The sequence below is a fragment of the Charadrius vociferus genome, unplaced genomic scaffold (genome assembly GCF_000708025.1).
Source record: "Charadrius vociferus isolate BGI_N301 unplaced genomic scaffold, ASM70802v2 scaffold183, whole genome shotgun sequence".
Classification (NCBI taxonomy): domain Eukaryota; kingdom Metazoa; phylum Chordata; class Aves; order Charadriiformes; family Charadriidae; genus Charadrius; species Charadrius vociferus.
In genome coordinates this window covers 2586777-2607576 of record NW_009648250.1, presented here as the reverse complement: position 1 = coordinate 2607576, position 20800 = coordinate 2586777, and the positions used below count along the sequence as shown (strand labels likewise).

General features: G+C 35.9%; 1 protein-coding gene across 1 annotated transcript in view; it reads right to left on the bottom strand.

The window, feature by feature from the left end:
* Nucleotides 1–5294: 5294 nt before the first annotated feature.
* The window catches only part of AP3B1 (adaptor-related protein complex 3, beta 1 subunit), a 151964-nt gene continuing 136458 nt past the window's right edge, over nt 5295–20800 (bottom strand). Inside the window, 2 exon segments of the mRNA XM_009884240.1 lie at nt 5295–5925; nt 18727–18865. Of these exon segments, the coding sequence (XP_009882542.1) occupies nt 5772–5925; nt 18727–18865 (293 nt within the window). The 3' untranslated portion in view covers nt 5295–5771.

Genomic DNA, 20800 nt, shown 5'->3' with positions numbered 1-20800 from the left:
AACAGTTTCTTTTGGACTCAGTGTCAAAGTGCCTTTTTATTATCATTTTTTTTTCCTGATAAAATAAGCCTTTTTGGTGCTTTTATGACATGGTGCTGAGAAGGCAAGGGCAAGAGGAACAGCAGGGGCTCCTCTCTGCCTCACCGGGGTGTAATCCCTCTTAGCTGAGCCAAATCCAAATGCTTGGAGCACTGCACTTCCAAGCCCCCTCAGTGAAATGGTCTGATCACCAAAACCAACCCCAAATCCCACCAAAACACTGGTGCCTCACAGAAAAGGCTACGAGGTCTTTAAACCCAAATCATCCTGCTGATTTTCTTTAGACCATTGATCTGCAAACGTTTGAAGAAAGACAGCTGAGGTATCAGTGGGATGGATACCTATTTTTTGCCAGAATTGGAAAAAAAGTCTAAAAAAATAACTGAATTGGTAATTCTTTCATCCCTTTAACCTTCCTCAAAACTGATGTTTGAGTCACACCAAATACCATTTACTTTCAAAACAGGATGCAGCAACTGCTGGCACATTGTGCATTGCTGGTGCACACGCAGAGTGCAACTAAATCATAGAATTATAGACTGGTTTGGGTTGGAAGGGACCTTGAAGATCATCTAGTTCCAAACCTCCCTGCCATGGGCAGAGACACCTCCCACTAGACCAGGTTGCTCAAAGTCCCATCCAGTCTGGCCTTGAGCACCTCCAGGGATTCGGCTTCCACAATGTCCCTGGGCAACCAATGCCAGTGCCTCACCACCCTCAGAGTGAAACATTTCTTCCTAATATCTAACCTAAATCTACCCTCTTCCAGTTTGAAGCCATTCCCCCTCATCCTATCACTACATGCCCTTGTAAAAAGTCCACCAGCATTTTTACAGGGCAGGAGGGAGAGAAGGATGCGAGCCCACTGACAGCTCTTGCTCTTCCTTGAAGTAGAAAGGTGATTCATCAGCTGTTTTTGCAAGGCTTAGTCTAAATCCTTCCCATCAAGGAGAAAAAACAGGTTCAGGCCGAGCCAGAGGAGGGCATGGAGATGTGGATGGTGGCTCGAAACATCAGGGTGAGAGGAGGCGGGGACCTGGAGAGGACAGGAAAAGCAGCGGTGGAGCCTGCAAAACTAATTTTTGCCCTCTCTCTTACATGTGCACAATGAGAAAAAGGAGTTTAGAATAACACTGTTTGTAAAGATATGGGTATATGCACCAGAATGTACACAGGGATTTAAGTGGATCTGGACTTGGGGAAGTATGGTCACAGCATGGGCCCCGCTACTGAAAAGCAGTTCGCCTCGTACCTTCTGGAGCAAAACCAGTTAGCTGTGGGACTGGAAATGCAGTGGTGTTCACCATCTCTTTCTCTTCCAAACAGGTTCACTGGACTGTGCTACGTAAAGCACAACAAGTATACCAGGTAAGAGGAAAATAACCTGAATAGAAGCATTGCTTTTACCAGGGGTTGTGCACAAAGGCTCCTATCAGCAATGAAACCACACTATGCAAACACAGCAAAGCCTGGTGTCTGCACCACAAAACATTTAATATAAGACGCAAGTGTTGTAAGAACACACACTTTATGATAAAACAAACAAAAGTATGGGGAAGAGGAGGAAGACAGACTGACAGAAAATGAAGGGAACAGAGTCCAATCCTCATATGCTTGTTTCATGCAGACGCTGAAAGTCAGATGAGGGCTTGGGAGGATTCAACTTACCTGAACATTGCTTACCAGAATCCTTGTTAGGGAATTTAAGCGCTATGTTAGTTTTAACTTAAGCATATAAGACGTTGTATGCAAAACCAGACAGTTCAGTAATTGATTTTTTTTTTTAAAAAGAATTAATACTAATTATGGTAATGGACCATTGCAAAACAAAGTGTGCAAAAGGATTTCATTCTATCACCAAATATCAGTAATTAGCCAAAGCTTCAGATCAAGAGGATTTAGAGCTCTTATGGGTTTTGTATCATATTCAATACACATCTGTATATTCCTTTGCCAGTGTACATTTCCAGTTTTGTTCCACTTTTAGTAAACATCATATTATCTTGTGACAGTGGATGACCAGAGCTTAAGTACATGTTGTGTTTAAAAACAGGGGAAAAAAAAGTTAATTCCTTCCTCCAATTTACATATATTGCTTTAGAAATGTTACAGAAAGCCACCTTGTTCCTGAGTTAGTAGAAATGATCATCACGAAAGCCAAATTTATCTTTCCTATGCCATTTATTATTTCATATCCTGTATCATGTCCCTGCTCTAAAAACACTTTCATTATTTCCACTATCCTTTCACATGGTATTCTATTTATATCTTCCATTATTTTGTTCCTAGCTCTAGACCCATTTCTGTTTGCCATTTTTCTTCAGAAATTACTTACCAGAATTAAAGCAGAGTATGCAGGGCAAAAAAAAAAAATATTATCCTTTTATACAGCATCATAAAATGTGAAAGGAAAATAAGAGGAAAAAAAATTGTTATTTTCACCGTCGTGCATCAAGCCTGTGTTTATATTCTGCCATCCGTAGTAACATAACAACTCTTCCCTGTACCCTATGCTTTCCAAATGGTTTGAGTCATTTTGGAATAACAGAATTTGAAAATTCAGTTTTTTAAAAAGAAGAAAAAAGCAAAAAACCCTCCTCCTCTTCACAAGAGGGAATATGTGTGTGTGGAAACAACCAGGTAGCAAAGATGAGGTAAACTGTCAATGTCTCACTACACAGAAACTGTCTCACCTGTTTGCCCTTGCTCTTGTTGCATAATTCCTCAATCCATAATTAGCAGCATCGGGTTTAAAGCTTTGACTAGATCACAACAATCTTGGAGTCTCTTTGAGTTTTACTTACCTCGGGCATGAGTGGATTAAATAGTTAATAAAATTATACCAAAATTTCCTATTTATGATCATGTTATTTCGGTTTGTAGTTGTTATTGATTTTCCTGTGTTTCTGCAGGTTCTGTTGCATTTAAACCCTTCATTATCTGAGTAATTAACCCTCACCTCCCACTCCCTAAAACGAACCTCAGTACAGTTCCCTAACCATCTTAGCAAAACCCACCTCACCAGGACTGTAATACTATGCTTTAGCCATGCCATGCTCCAGCATCCTGAGTCGTACACGCAGGTACGTTCCAAGGCTGCCCAGGTAAGATTTTCGCCAAAGCCAGGTGGTTCTCAATGTGCAACTCCTGACTGAAAAGCCTCCCAACAGAGGTAGGAGCTGCTGCTACTTGGTACAAGCAAATCACTCTGAAGTGAATTCTAGATTGCAGTTTAGACTAGTCATCTACTTCATATCCTAATAACCTTTAATATGCCCCTATAAATGATGAAAAGTATGGAAGAAAATGAATAAAAATTATATATGGCAAAATCAAGAAACTACTGTTAACTGCTGCTACCTGGCTGAAGTATGGCTGAGTGCAACTTCCACTATTAATATGACAGGCACATGTGCTCATGTTTAGGTTCCTGAAGATCTGAGCTTTGTTGCATGCAGAGATCTTTTACTATTTAAATATCTGTCTTTAAAGAAAGTTTTCCAATTTACTATTTGGGGAAGGCAACATAAATTTTCAAATCGCGCTGTCAGCCCAAATACCTGTATCAAGAGTTATTGAACCAGTGGACCAAGTCACAAAATGTTAAAAAAATTTATACCTGAAGCTCCCCCAATATCCTTACATGTTTTTGGAAACACGTTTCTGAGCTTCACTATTGAAGTGTAGGAAGTACTCTAGGGAGGCAGAAATTACTCAGCAATGTGCGTGAATTACATAGCATTAGTATGCTTTCCTTTGATTTATATTGTGGTACAAGAAACAATTCCTGTCTGTTTTCTCCTTTACAAACACGGCTGAATGTTTTGCAGTTCAGCCTTTTCTCAGGAAGTGTATTTCTGCACCTTTCGCTCATCACCTTCTCACTGAGTCTTGATATCAAATACCAGCTAGATCAATCTGCATTTTCTCTGAGATGATGGCATTTTCTACAATGAGTAATTTTTCATCTGTTTGAATAACTTTTACATCACACTGGAAAACCATAATTCAAGAAAAAACTTACTGCAGGATTAGGACTTCAGAAAATAATGTAAATGTTGATTAAGAACATGTACATTTCTGTTGAGGGCATAAGACTCTTGTTTCTTCATCTGAGAAGTACCAGTATATTTTGAGTGCTAGCAAAACCTAGAACTACATTTCTCACAGAAGTGCAACTTGAATACCTAAAAAACCCGACGACTCCTTTAGGAAACATTTTTTCACTGAAAGGGTTATTAAACATTGGAATAGGCTGCCCAGGGAGGTGGTGGATTCACCATCCCTGGAGGTATTTAAAAAAAGGGTAGATGTGGTACTTAGGGACGTGGTTTAGAAGTGGTTTTGTCAGGGTAGGTTAATGGTTGGACTTGATGATCTTAAAGGTCCCTTCCAACCTCAGCAGGTCAATGATTCTATGGCTTAGCATCAAAGGGATGTGCAAGGGTCCTGGTGACAGAGCAAGGGTACAGTTATCCAAATATCTTCTCCAGGTCACAAAAATATCTGTAGCAGAGCCATAAGTTACTAGGAAAAGCCATGTTTGAAGTGAGGAAAACTGATATGAAATGACAAAGCTTAGCATCTTCAGTCCTACCAGGTAATCAGAATGTGAAGGGAAGGTCAGCATCAGTGACACCCAGGCTACAGGCAGAAAACTGGGTGCAACAAATGCTGTATGGCTGTTGGTCTCCTCAGTAGATATGGTTATGAATTTCTCTTTGCCTCAGGCCTGGTTTATGCACAGGTGGGAGAAATTTTAATCTCAGTTTACAATAGAAATGTGAAGCAAAGTTGCAAATATATTTTATTATGCTAGATGACAGTATTTGCCACAATAGTTTAATAATCATCATTTCATATAATAATCATTTCTAATAATTCAATCAGTATTTTATGAGTGGGACAATTTGAAAATAGGCAGTTACTGGCTTTGTTTATTATCAAAAATGTAACTGCACAGCAGAAAATTACAATAGGAGCACAAAGACTGGCGACTTTCACAAGAAGAGTTTGCTGATGCATATGTAGTGTCCAACCCTGTTAGTATTTACTTTAATTAACCAGTTATCTACAACACTGGCGATCATCGTTATCAGTTCTCTGTCAAAACAAGAAAGAGGGAGCCTCTGCTCATAGAACTACTTTATTGGCATCTTAACAGAAATAGTTTAGAAAATGGCAGTAGGTAGGAACAACATTCTTAATAGATGAGTTCAGGTTTACAAGCATTTCCAGAAAGCAAACACCATTTTGCTGTACCTACTGTATTTTTACAGTTATGCAACAAAACCTCTCTGAACCACGTAGTTGTTGTATCTGTTGCCGGAACCTACCTGCCATTTTAACTCAGCTTTCAAGCAGTATGATTTGCCTTGAACTTTATTATCTAGTATTTGTCCACTACAGTGGGGAAAAATCGACGGGGAAGAAAGGTACTGGGGGAAGGGAACAGAGAAGGACGGACTAGGGTAGAACAAATGGGAAATACATTTAAAAGCGCAGATAACTGACAGTAAAATATATGTTCTTTGGTTAGCAAGCAGAAAAGGAAAGGACTTGCATACATGATAGATACACACTAGCATTCTAAAGCAGAAGACAAGAATGTCAAGAGTGTATTCTTCCCCCACTGCCAGATGGAAGGGCTATTATTATAAATGAAAGGCAGCAGTAGTGGATGCCAGGCACTTTTGTTGTGTGCCAGATTCTGAAGTCCAGATGTAAGCAGGTTACCCCTGGGACAGGACAGGCTTCAGCTCCCGCAGCAGAACAGAACCAATCACTGTTTTCTCGGTGTTTATGATGAGCTGTGCTGTAGAGCTCTCCTTCAGCTCCACTGTGACTAGCATCAGTGACCCACTGTGCACAGTCTTAGCTGCAAACCTGAAGGGGGAAGGAAAAATAACAAATAAAAAATAAAAAAATCACTGAGGATCTTAAGGTCAAAGACTGCTAATATTTCTTTCTGCAAAAGTTAAATGAGCTCAAATATAATGAAATGCCTCCAATTTCATTAATGCTTTTCAGGGGATAAACCATAAAAACCTCCGTAAATTCCTCAGAAATAATTTGTTCACTACTGTGTAAATATTTTTGCATTTAAGAAGGACAAAAAAGTATGATGCAAAATTGTGTATTTAATAGTACAAATTATAGTCTATTTAAATAAAATTTTTAAGTAAATTCCAATTCTTCAGTTCATCTGCAATACTTGTGTACACCGGCAACTTGAATTCAGCTGTATGGAGTTTTCTATGGAGAACCAGCATTAGTTGGTGTCCCACAGAAAATGTAACAATGCTAAATGTAGTAGAACCCTGCCAAAAAGCCAAATTGTTGTACTTTCAGAAAACTGCATCCTCCTCGCATCTCAGGAATTAAGTCCAACTACAGAATATTTAATCATAAAAATATCGCCAATATTTCTACACATTTTATCATTATTAAAAATGCTACAAAGGAAATTTTAAAAAAACCAACAACCCGCAACCAATCAGATACACAAAAGTTAAGACTAATGCACCATTACTAAATTCCAAGACATGAAGAACCCACTAATTACATGGAATTAAAAGCAAAACTAGCCTTTTAAGCACCACAATTGACTGAAAAGCCATTTTAGGCACAATGAACTTCTGTCAATCCTGTTAATTCATTCTGCATGCACAGCCAGGCCCAAGAGACGGGAAGGAAGAGGATGGCAACAGCCTCATCTTCCATCTTCCACACATTGTGGAAAATCCAGTGAGAATGGGCCCATGCAAGAATAATAGCATTGTGCCACCGTGGGCCATTCCCAGCTTCCAGTCGGGAGAAATTGTCAACTCTGTCTTTGTTTTCTTAACCCTTTCAATGGAAACAAAATAATATTTAGCTCAGCACAAAATACCTTCTTTTTCATTTCTAATGAGCACACCATGCTTTTTTTTTTTTTTTGCCTTCCCCCCCTCTCCTCCCCGTGGTTACTTGACAACAACAAAGTTGCTGCACATGGGCTTTTGAAAACACTAACAAGTGTAGAGCAGGTCTGTGACCCCGTCTGACCCCACTTTGCAGGGCCAATCTCCTCTCCTCTTTCTGAATGACACGTGTCTGAATCAGAGCCATCTGCCTCAATTTGCGCAACATCTTCAGCCACAATAGGACCCAGTTAGCCCTGACAACAGCTCACAATACAGAAAAATCAAACTGCTGGGCTGACAGCACGCTGTGGGCTATTCAAGAGCAAACCAACTGGTCAGTGTCTCATGTTTGACAATTAGCATGGGCCTTGCAAAGCGCCTACCCAAGCCCTTGGGGATCTGTTTAATTACCATCAACATAAAGGAGGGAGTTTATCAGGAGATACTCAAAAAACTTCACTCCAGACTTAATTAAAATATTAGCCACTTAAGCAGGAAGCAGGTTCTCTTTAAACGAGAAGTAATTTCTGTCTTTTTTCTTTTTAAACTAAGCATATCAAAATCTCGTAACACATTATACTAATTAAACATGGGGCACTTCTCTAATGTCACCCATCACAGGTCAATCTATTTCTTTTGTCCGGATTATAGACACATTCAAAGACCTCTCCCGTTAATAGGAGGTTCTAAAACAACGTTACTACTATAAAAATTAGCTACTTAGCTAGTTATATCAATGATTTCATCTATTCGCACTGCGATGTAGAAGATCACTATTTCTCTTGTTGATTTTGACAGGGAGATAATTATAGAAACAATAGACTTATTAGTCACTTTATTTACTTAACAGTTGTGTCTTGGGACAACATAGAAGCAGATTATGCCTGAGTATGCACATAAATAGGTTGGTAGTTGGCACTCCTGCTGTGTTTCATAGCCCCAAGGCTTGGTTTTACCCTCTTTTATTAAAATCTGAAAGTGATACAAAGTCAGCATTCAGCCAAGGTGGCCCAAAGCATCAGAGATGAGTTTTGCGCTGATATTTTTACATGTGGATTTGCAAAATCACATAGGGGATCAATAGTACTTTTCCATACCTCTGAACAAAACATGTAAAATCAATAAAACGTGAGTTTGTATGTGGTTTGCAAGACGCAAAGGATCTGATATGCGGATAATTTTACACAAAGTGTTAGTATGCATAACTAGCAATGGCTAATCAGTTTGTATCAATGGTCACCGATCTGGAATCGCTCAGTGAAAAAAGAATTGGAACAGAATGGGATGACTTATTTCACCATTAAAAAAGGGTCTATAGAAGAACAACCACACAATGGGTTTAGAACTGCTTTGGAACTTTGGAAATAGGAATTTGTTGCTTAAAATAGGGAAGATTAATAACATAAATATGCTTATATGACCTGTGAAACTGAATACCATTATAAAAGGATGAAGCAGTTGACTTTTGGTTAGAAGACACTAGTAGTAAACCCAATTTGCTAATTATTTAGATGTTTTAAATACATCAGCATTGAAGGGTTTGGTTAATAGCTGTTTTTTCAACTAAGTACTTATTATTGCCTTTATATGGTTACTCTTATCATAAGCCCACATGTATTTTCCAAAATGTGTGTTGTGCTCAACTAAATGCTTAGACCGGAGAGCTATTAGAAAAATCTTTCAGCAGCAAAAATTAGTCACTCTATATAGTAGGTATTTATTCTTTGTGAGAAACTTATTTTTCCCCACAAGGTCAGTAATTATTTTTTACTTTTTCTGAAAGCTGATAGTGCCTTAAAGGTTAGAATTTGAATAAAAAAAAACAAAACTGAAAAAAGATAATAAAACCAATCAGAATTCAGAGAATGAAATAAGTCTTGGAAAGTGCACTGTAGTACATTAAAATTTAGCTTCTAAATTGGTTGTTTGTAGGTCCGAAAGAAAGAATTTGTCCTATGGACAACTCTTAATGTAAGACATGGTATTACGAGCATGGTTCTTTTGCAATAAAGGATGCATCAGTGAATATGAAGAAAAAGACAGTAAATGAGAATACCCTTCAGAAAACAGAACCAAGTATTTACTAATAGTTTCAAGATGTCTGTTTCTGCAACACTGCAGTTACTTTCTAATTCTCTTTCTGTGATAATATTAATGCTAAACCTGATTTCACATCATTAAAAATATACAGGAAGATTTGCAGCTGTTAATAATTTTCTAATTTTAAAAAATCAAGACAGATTGGAAACATAATAATGTGAGATATATTTGCTTGTTCTGAGTTTTCCAAATATTTATTTTTTCTTTAAAAAGAATGTTAAATATTCTGAAGCTATGTGACATGCAAAAAAAGAGAAGGAGTTCATAGATTATTTTTAAATAAATATAGTACCTGTCAGTAGGAAAGGAAAGATATATTAAGAAATAAATTCTAAATCAACACCAATGAGTTACTGTATATTTTTAAAAAGTCATTCAGTCTTTCAAGAGTTAAAAAATCAATTACATATTCTTGGCCACTTTCCATGAATATAAGATTTTTTAACAATTATTACACAGAAATATTTTATTTATTCTTGATATAAAGGGAAAACACAGAGTATAAGATACTAAAATGTGATAGCATCTGCCAAACACAGGCTTTGTAATGATGACTAGCCTAACGACAGACTAGCAGTTATTTTCCCTTTATTTGTAGACAGAAGATAGCTACAATATACAGAAGAGGTATTTTTATGGGGAAAGGTTATGAAAATTCCATGCCAGTGAAAAGACAGTAACAAAGTAAATCACTCAAAATCTGCTCTTTAAAATGTACCCTTTGAGAAACTAAATTTACAGCTGAACACTCACTATCGGGACATTTGTTTACAGCAGCGCAGGGTTTGTCACGCATAATTCAACAGCACTAAAACATACGTTCTCTCCTGCCGGGTGCTCTTCTTGTTCTTTGATTTTTCTATTCAAGCTAAATTTTCTTCTTTTTCTGTTCTACTGCTTACCAGAAACAGTGACAATGGCCCATGGAGGCTAAAACTTTTTTTTCCTCCGCCCTTTCTTTATATCTTGTACATGAAGCCTTCAATTACTGCCTGCTGAAGCAGACAGAATCCTATTAGTAAGAAAGACGATCAGAAGATGCAATGCCCTGCCCTAGCTGTAGAAAAATAATTAGTCCAAAGTTGACAAATGTGTAATCAAGTTATGCAATGAATATAATCAAAGGGGGGAAAAAAATACTGCTGTGAATTAGTCTTCAATTTGTAAATATAAGAATGAACAACTATGAAGTACCTTTCATTGTATCAATTGGACAACAAAAATATTTATAGTTTCAGGACTCTGAATCTTCACCTTATTCTGATAAATTCTATCTATATACAAGTTTGACTTTATATTAACATTCCATCTAAAAATTGGCTAAATTACTAATTACTTGTATCCATTCTCAGAGTAAGCCTTAGAACATGAAAAAAAGTATTCAGAATAGCATTATGATGTATTAGTTCTGACTTGGGGATAGAGTAAACTTAATACTAAAACATAAACAGATATATATGCACAAAAAGAAGGATCTTTTTCTTAACGTGGTGCTTTCAGCCTCTCAGAAAAAAAGCTTGCTTAACATTGGTTATTAATCATAAAATTTGATTAACATTTACCTTAAAAATAATATTATGATAATACGATATTTTCTTTTTTCCAGTACTATTTTAACACTATCTTAGAATAAATTGTTCAAAATACCTAATTTATTACCATAATGTAATTATTTGCAATATTAACTATTTTGGGGTTAATAAAACAATAACAGTTTAAAATAATTTGCAATTAAATCTGTACTATATTTGTTACCATTTTTAATAATGCAAGTGAGTCTTCTGAATGGATAGTGCAATACATAGCACTACTCTACACGCTCAGAAAGATGCTGCAATAACTTTTTATCATCCCCTAAATTTACATTTAGTTCAAAAATTTCAGCATTTTTACATGTAGGTATTTGTATTTCCTCCCCAAAAGTTCAATAAGCTAAAAGCTTGAATCAAAATATTTGGTTCTCACACCTAGAAAATTATAATTGTAGTACTTGATCTATCTTGTTTTATTATCTAGTTTATTCTTTTTCTTAAAAAAATCAGGCATTTAATATGATAAGTATTTGAGAATTACATCCAGCGCATTTTTAAAACAGGCTATAAAATTTAATTTGCATTAATTATTTATTTCCCAGAAAGTAAGTTACCTTACAGAAATATATTAAAACATTAAACTTGCTCAGAGATCTTTCAAATCAAAGATATTCTTCTGTTTGGTTAGCGTTTTTAAATGTTAAATATTTTCTGTTTAAACAACTGACTCAGAAGGTTCCTGTTTGTTTTTTCAAAGAAAATGCTGCACATATTTTTCACTTTACAGCATTCAGATACAAAAGCAGTGCTGTCCTCTAGTGGACAGCAAATAAGCTAAGCTAGAACAATCTATTTCGATTAACCTCATATCTGAAATGACTCACTCATATACTTTTAACGTTAAGCTGAAATTTAATTTCTTCAAGTTACTTTTAAATTTTGCAATCCACACACAAACTCCTTAAATACAGTAACATATTTAAAATGTTAAGGGCTTCAAAGTTATGTTGTAGAAAGGCATTCCCTTGATCAAATATTTTGTGCCATTTAATCGAAATCTTTATATGCTGATAATATGTGAAAACTGTATTAATACTTTTGTTAGCAGGGAGAAAATGTCAAGGTTTTGGAACATTAGGGCTTGATTAAGAAATTAAGGAATATCTAGTAGGAACTACTGAATGAGTACTCTCAAATTTAAAAATTTCAGTTTGCATTTTCTGTAGGAATAAAAAGATTTACCTAAGAATAGTGACTAACCAGCAAGATTTTTAGCCCTGGCTGACAAAACAGAAATGGTTAGCCTAGCTAGGCTTTTTTTTTTTTAAAGCTAGAATTACTTCTTCCATAAATCAAGAAAACAGTAAGAGCTTACCACTTCTGGCTACAACAAAGGCTGAAATACTGTGGACATGGATATACTATCCCATTTAAAATTCGGTCTCCTACAGGTAGAGGCTACCAGCGAAACTGTTTTGCTTTGGATATTTAGCTCTCTAATTAATTCCTACTTGAGAAATTAGGAAGCAAAATCAAGTTGTCTATTACAAGTTTATTTACTCAGCTACTCATTGCAGCTCCCTAGAAGAGCAAAAAAAGATGACTGAGCCCCACAGCTAGGGAACCACAGAAGCAGAACAGTCCACATAACTGCATCAAAGGAGCTACTGCCAGAGGTAGATTTCACTTCATTTGAGCTCTCCGACAGGCCAATTGCTTAGTAAAAAATCTTAGGAAAGATTTTTGTGTGCACACAGAGCAGAAAAGGTCTTAAAAAAGTCTTCCTGGATTTATAAGGCCTGTTTGTCAGCTACTGAGAACATATGTTAGAATTCAAATTGAATAACTATAAACAATTTATATTTCTCAGAAATTTCGACACTGTGTTTATCTTCAATAGATGGGTGATAGCCCTTCCTTTCTAACATGCTGGAAGCAGATGCAGTTGTTAGTTATGGTAAGACGATGGGGTTTGATCACCAGCCCCCTGCCTGAGAATTCTTCCAAACGTGGCACAAATTGGAAGATGACATACACAGAGAATTTTCCAGATGGACCTCTTTAAATGGGGGTTTGTTCGACACGAACCTATCTACATACATGCACAATCGCATACCTTTTCTCCCCACATTAAGTGCTGCTGGATTAAAAAGATGTGGGGAGGATAACTGATTACTAAGCACGCCATTCTCTGATAATCAAAATTGTCTGTAAACAAAACCTTCTTTCCTTTGAGAATCAGTCTGCCAATATACTATAAATGGGACATGACAGGTTGCAAAATGATAAAAAGGGGTGAATACAACCAGATTGTCAGGCTGATGTATGGGGTGGGAAATAAAGGATAGTGAAAAACAAGTGTTGTTCCTTGGATTTCTACTTTTTAAGCATTTTATGCAAGTTTCTATATTGGGTCTAGTTGCTTTTAAGTTCTTCAGGATTTCAATGCTCATTCATTGCAGTGTGCTTACCGCCGTATTACAAGATTTACACAGTATGTTTTTGATTTTGCTAAAGGATAATAATGCAAGCCTCCAAAAGACAGGTGGAAGATACTTTACACCTTGTTCAATACTGGCTTATTCACAAAAAACACATAGGTCGCGGGTACGCTAAACGATGATGTACTACTACACACACTGCAAGCTCTGAACAAACTGGCATATCGATACACCGCAGTCAAGTGTCCTTAAAAATATAGGTCCCAGAAGCAGCATAGTCACTGCATGCAATGCTGTGCTTGAGCTAGTTAGACTTGTTCCAGCAATGAGCTCAAGTGCTGTTTGTTTAAAAGCTACCTTGTTTGCTGTTAATTCAGGTGTCTACTATGACAACATGCTAAGAGATTAAAATCCTCCCTCTGCAACTTCTGGTGATCTCTAGAAAGAGGAGATGGCTATTAGAGTGACCACTTTCATGATTGTAAGGGAGAGGGATATTAAACATTATTTCAAAACGTGAAATGGCGGTTCTGAAGCACATTAAAGCTTCGGTGTTAAAAGAAGCTGAGGTTTAATTTTCTCCAAAACCTCAGATTGTCCCATATTGGGTTGTTGAAATTACAGACTTGACCATCTCAAATTAGAGGAGTGAAATTAATGCTGTCATGTGTCTGGGAGTGCTGGTCAATGGTTAAGGCCATCCTGATGATCTGCAGAATAGAGATATGTAGATGATACCATGCTCACCTTCTAACGCAACTATTTCCTGTTGCTAATTGTGGATTCCTTCTAAAATACAACAGCAGCAGCAGACTAGTTCAATAGACTATTAAACAAGTTGAGGTTGACTAAAATTCATTCTTCATATCCACCCTCATGGGTTCAGACTTTTATCTCACTGACTGATTGGGCAATATGGAAGTAAAGTCTTCAAGAATGAAAAATGTGGAAAAGGTGCTCTGCTTTGCATGGCTGTAGAGCCATGGTCATTAAGGGAAATAATCTACTAGAGTACAATGCATCCTGTTTAAGAAATGCTTCGGGAAGTGGAAGGCAGAGAGGTAGGCAGTTCAAGATGGCCTGATTCTCTGTCCCACTACACATTATATTCTAGATGTCAATGGAATCACACAAGCATAAAACAAAGTGAAAGTGAAGAAGCAAATCCAGTTTGTGACTGCCAACACATTAAAAGCTTTTGCACCATATTTTGTAGGTAGTGGAAAGAAATGCTTTTATGGGTATTTCCATTATTTTCTTTCTAAGCCAATTTACCCTGAAATGCCTCTTCTTCAAGCAGAGAACCTTATGTAATAGCAGACAATATTTTGACACTTTCAAGAGGATGATAAGAGCATTCAAGTCTTCCTAAGATTAAAGTGAAGTCTGCAACTAGTCTTTTCATTCTATCACCATCTGTTGTCTCTTGCTATATTCAAAGCAAAGAAAATGAAGATTACCTATCTTGGTAGGAGGTTATGGAGCTGAAAATGAATAAAGGAGGAAGAGACCCGAGCAACTTTTAGAATATTCATCTAAAAGGAACAAGCAACGCATCTTGAAAGTAACACTAGCATGAAGGGCATTTCTGGATAAATAATGCTCATGTTGGTTAAGAAGAAAATTACTGAAAATCTTGGGTTGAATAGTGTCTTCATCTCATCACATTTTGAAATAGAAGAGAACAGCCTAGATGACCTTTAAGGTCCCTTCCAACTCTAACCATTCTATGATTCTATATATAAAGCAACGGATGTTATTGCCCAAGTAGAGACAGGGAGATGAAGTGATGATCCACAGAAGAATCAACTTTGAAGGAATAAATGTCCTCAATTATGTATCCTCTTATCTTGAAGATGGAAAAATTCTTGGTAGACTTTCCCCACTGACAACAAACAGCAGACATACTTCAACTGAAAAGTACTTGGTCCCTAATTGTAGTAATTCAGACTGATTTAATTCCCTGCAGGAGCAAATACTTTTCTTTAAACATCTTTGTCTTTAGGTATTGAAATGGTGCCCACAGATGTGGTCTGAATCACACGACAGAAGCTGGGTGCCTCAGCTGATTGGTTTTGAAATCACTTTGCCAATATCTATGCACTCCTCCTCCCACTTTCAACCCTTAATTTCTTAAAATACTTCTAACAAACAGTTCTTACGAACATTGAAAGAGCTATGTACATTGCAAGATTTACCCCAATCACTCCTGTGAAATAATATTTTAAGAAAAATAATACATATTTTTTTCTAAAGTTTTCATATTTAAGGAGAAACCACATTTCCTCCTGAAAAAAAATCTCTTTTGAAATGCATTTCACATTCTTGTTTTTAGTAGAAGCCTTTAAAATTGAAATAATGTTTCCCCATGATAACAACAGCACGAGAGACCAACACATAAAATAGTTAAATCCTACTAAGAACATGAGAATGCACCATATGCAGCCCTACAAGGCCCAGTAATCTAATAGCTTGCATAAACTCATTTGAAGAGCAGGCAACTACACTTAGGGAAACAAAATAGTACAGCAAATGTATTTTGCAAATATATGAATATAAATCTGCACCTTTGTGTTCTGATATATGTATTCGCTATTGAGGTTAAAATTTTTGCAGCTATCACTTGAAATGAAACAGGTCAGAAAAGAGAATTTACAACAGAATCAACTGTATTATCTGGCATTTTGTTCTACACTCAGTTAATAGTTAAATTATTACATTTCAAGTAAATATAAAAATTCAGTAGCCATATGGTAAAGAGAAAAAATTCCATGTAATAAGAGTGTTGCTATACTGTGATATGGACTGATATATAGCTGATGTATTTGACATGTTTGCATTTATTTTTCATCGGTGACTGCATGCTGTTCCGATATTTGTTTCAAGTATTTATTTCCAAATCTTCATTATATTTTCCATTTTTAAGTGTTTTTACTTGGTGCAAAAAAACAATCCTACACAGGGTTATCAACTTAAGGAGCCGTAATTGGGTCCCACCAGCATGACATCATCTTCGTCATGACTACAAATACGTTTAGACTGAAAAAAACCAAGAAACACTCACCTGTTCATGTCCATTAGACACACTTGTATTAAACTATACAATTTCATTTTGAATAAGTATATTGCATTACCGGGCAATATAAATTTCTTGGCATTAGCTGTCATTAAGTAGCAATACTCAAGTTGGGGATAACCAACTAAGAGGTTAATATAATTTATGCTGCACAGTGCAGAACATCAGTTTAAAAATAGTACTTCTTTTCCTGTGTAAAAGGGTATGTACTAAGCACTTCCAAGAAGTGAACTCAAGTAGTCCCCAAAGAATAGCACGACAACCTGAAATAAGTTCTTGTATATAATTTTTTTCCCCAAATATCACTTGCAATAAAACAAACAAGACAAACACCAATACTATAAAAGAAGAAAAAAAAAATCACTTTTAACATATTTTTATCGAATCCATAACTGCTTTGTCAAGGTAAAAGGTGACCATTTCTTACCCTGAAATGGCATATGTATCACATAAATAAAACATGGCACACTTCTTGTATCCGTGAGACTGCAAGAAGAGAATCTGAGAAAATGTATGTATACCTTTTACATATATATATATATAAAAATTTGGCCATTTGTTTCAGAGTTTGGAAAGTATTCATTATCTAATCTCTATTTCAAATATTCATTCATCTAAATGTAGGATTTACTCTAATGATAATGTAGTGCTGTTTAAAAGATGAACAGGTTCACACAGTATCAATTAGGTAATGTTTCCATTCCTGTTCTCAGTAAAGACTAGGTGCAATTATGACTATGTAGTATCTGTGAACGCCAGTTACTTACGGTGAATCAAATGAAGGGCTATTTTCCAAATGCTTGTCATTGCTCGGCATTTCTGGTAGGCCATTTAAGTTGTTTTAAACATTTTTTTTTGGCTGATGGACATTATAAATAAAAACTATTCTGTAACTACCGTGGCAGACTGAATGTACTCTATTTTGAATAAAAAAAAAGATTGCAGGATGCTCTAAAGCACTCTGAATACTTCAGCCCAACCAGAACACGCCTTCAACCACTGTTTCTGAAGGAGTGTACCCAACAGGAAGTACATCTCCAATTTATTTACTGTTGGTCGTAGACTCTGTTTTGTGGAAAACCTCCTTTAAGAAAAAAAAAAAAAAAAATAGAGCAAGAGAAAGCAAGATCAAATTAGAAACTTATCCACAATCAGAAAACCTGTGGCTGAGTTACGAACTAAGCTATTATTTTAGGGAGACTTTTTGAGACTCAGTCTCAAAACAATCCGTCCCTATGTAATAAGTCTCATGTGATGGATAGAGTAAAGATGGAGAACACCTGTACACTGTAGACACTTCAGTCTCTCTTGATTGGCACTCTCACCTAGTCTTTGAATTGATGTTGAGAACACAGGCTGTATAGATCCCTCCGGGATGCAACAAATGAGGACTCTTTCATGGAGGAGCAGGTGTCAATAGTGACAATCATTTCAGTGCAATCGCACTAGCTGTACCATGTTCTTATGGTGAAACAGAATTTTATCATTGACCGTATCAAATACATAGGAAAATCCAGCTGGGTTAATGTTAATGCAATGCAATACAAATGCCCAGTGATGCAAAAAAGACTAAATCCAACCAAGAGAAATATCAGGTTATTAGTGCTGTGTAGGCTACAGGGTTCCCACCATTCCAAATGGCCATCTTGGTCAGCAAAATTTCAAAGAAAAACATTGTTCTTGGCTTTAAAAGGAGATACTTTGGTCTTATCGAAAGAGCAAAATTCAGGGGCGTAAAGAGAGAATTGATACTCGGGAACAGTTTTAGTAGATGCCAGAAGAGATGTATGCATTTTCTTATTCTAAGACCAGGTTAACAGCTTCCAGTTACGTCTTGCTGTTGTTATTTGTGTTCACTCAGTTTTCCACACATGGCAATTTTCCTATTTGGTCCTGTCACAAGTGAGAAGCTGTACAAATTCAGGGGACAAATATTTTGAGTCAATCACACTAAAAGTTGTCATTAACCAACAATCATATCAATACCACTGACATTCTGTACCACAGCTTTTGGATGAAATGGATTGATCTACAAGTAACATCTGGAATGTAGACAGGGCCAACGACTTTCTTGGCTGATCACTGTTTTTCCTTGCATATATATATATAGGAAGAACAAGGAAATGTTCAATTTAAGGTTCAATCTGCATTTTAAAAGATCTTCATCCAACCGAAAAAAAAAAGGGTTCTAGGTTTAGCTGGATATCGTAGGTCAAAAATTAATGTAGGAAAAACCAAGCTGCTTCTCACAGATGATAAACCTGAATAAGGCCACTTACTTTTGGAAACAGAAACAAAAGTCAAAAAACCATATAGATGCTCTTGAAAGTACTGTGCTTTAAAAGCCTACCTTTTCCCTTTGAAACAAGACCAGGAAAAGACAATTCCCCCTAATTGTGTGCAGTAAAGTCTAGATAGTTGATTGTTCTATATACATTCAAAGAGTTGAAGAGTGCTTACAAGTGCTCAAGTTAACATCTGCTTAGGACTGTATTTTACAGTACAATTGGGTACCTTATCTGTTAAGGGGGTGGATAATAAAATTTTCCCTAATATTATCAAACGTTCATTAATTTGGAACTAACAAATTCATATTAAAAGATGGTTCCACTATGAATGACATGTACTCTTACCTGTGTATGTTATCTTGACCAGAAGGGACTACACCCAGGTTTGCTACCTTCACCACCCTCTCAATTATTACAAGTCTAGTAGAGTTCTGTGGAGCAACAGCTATTGTAGCAGATGTCTCATTCATTCCTGTCAGCATCCCTGAAACATTAAGTATTTCATTATGAATACTTTAAGATTTGCTTGCCTATTAAGCATATAACCAAAATAAGAGACTTCTAAACAAAAAAACACATTTGCATTGGAAGTTAAATCATTCGTCAAGAAAACAATTTTATAAGAAATTATATAATTACATTAGCTTAATGTATTACTTGCAATGCCCTATTATTAGAAAGAAATCACTAATAACTGAACAGTGTTACATGTGATACTAATGCAACTGTGAAACCAATATGGTTCTTTTTTACAAAAAGCATAACTTAAAAGAATGTAATCACAGAAATTAAATATTAAGTAAGACTGATTTGGAAAAGCCCAGCTCAAGTATGACCATATACAAAAAGCATAACTTAAAAGAAGAATGTATTCAGAGAGATGAAATATTAAGTAAGACTGATTCGGAAAAGTCCAGCTTAACTAAGACTATATACAAAGACATCTTCTAATCTTTCAATCATAAAACCGTTGCATTTAATTATAAATTCATATCCAATTACTAAAAATAATCTTGAAATTCAGATAGTAGTCATTCGTTCAGTGTAATTCATGAAGATAAAGTCATAACATTAGAAACTGGGAAATTCAGTTAGCATCCATCTCTAACATGTCATGATAAACTATTTTATTAAAATAACTTGAATATCACTACAAAATGGAACAGAAATGTCAAGATTATACCCAAACATATGACAAAAAAGTAAAGAAGGAAATGCTGTTCAAGGTCATTTTAACAAAAAAACTCCACTTTTCTCCTCTATCAACATCCATTGTTTAGAAGAATGATTTGCCAGACGCTCATGTTGATTAAAACCCAACAGTAACTATAACTTAACATTATGTGTGTATTTTTACACTATGTTCAGAAGCTGAAAATGCAGACAAACAATGGAGCACAGTAATTTAGGCAGAAATATGAAGCATCTGCAATCCACAATAACATTAACAATGAAAACAATGCAAAAGTCTCAAAAGGCTAATATTTTAGGGCTGCACATACAGTTCTAACCCCAAGCGAATGGCACTAAGATGTTTAACAGAGCAATTAAAAAATAAATCAAACATTTTAATGCAGTAGAATGTGCATTAGCTGCTGTCACAAAATAAGAAATACTAAAAAATATTTAAAAGAAGAAATGTTAAAAAAAAGGAAACATTTGAAAAATGGAACAGCTCATAAGTAAATAACGGGATATTTTTGAACATGATCTGCTCTTGAAGAGAACAAAAATAAGCATGCAACTTGTATAAAGATCAGCTTTATCTTGGGAATAGAACATTCTGTTTCAAATTGTTTAACTTCACTATTAGGCAAAAGCTTTAAAAACTACATACGCAGACTAAAACTGCTTTTAAGCAGAGCACAGGGACTGACATAACACTGCTGAGAGATGTGTGTACTCATTTAGGATTTAAACCTTCTCCATTAAGCTCTATTGAAGAGCAAATGCTGAATAAATGAATGCAACTATGTTTATGTTAAAAGCCTGTTTCCCGCAGCATGTAATTAAAGGAAATGTTGTACAAAGCCAGTACTTTTGTCAAGCTCCTGTAAATGGAAAGATGGATAGCACTCAGAGAAGTGAATGCATTGCTTCATATTTAACCTTAACACTCTTGTCATTAATGGTTTGTCTAACTTGTTCTATAAAAGACAAGGTACTGCTCCATTGAAGTAAAATTAAAAAAATCAACTAAACCATGCTTTTCAGAACAGAAGATTCATTATCGTCGACTAATGTATTGGCATAAAGCAAAGTAACATCCTATCAAGTAAGGCACACATTCAATCTGCCTTTTCACCCCCCTTTATTTTTAACTCATGCTGTTTTATTGTTATAGGCAATTTGTACCACTCAGCATGACAGTGTAAACTGAATCAAGATTAATTTACATGCAAAAGAACACTTAGGAGAG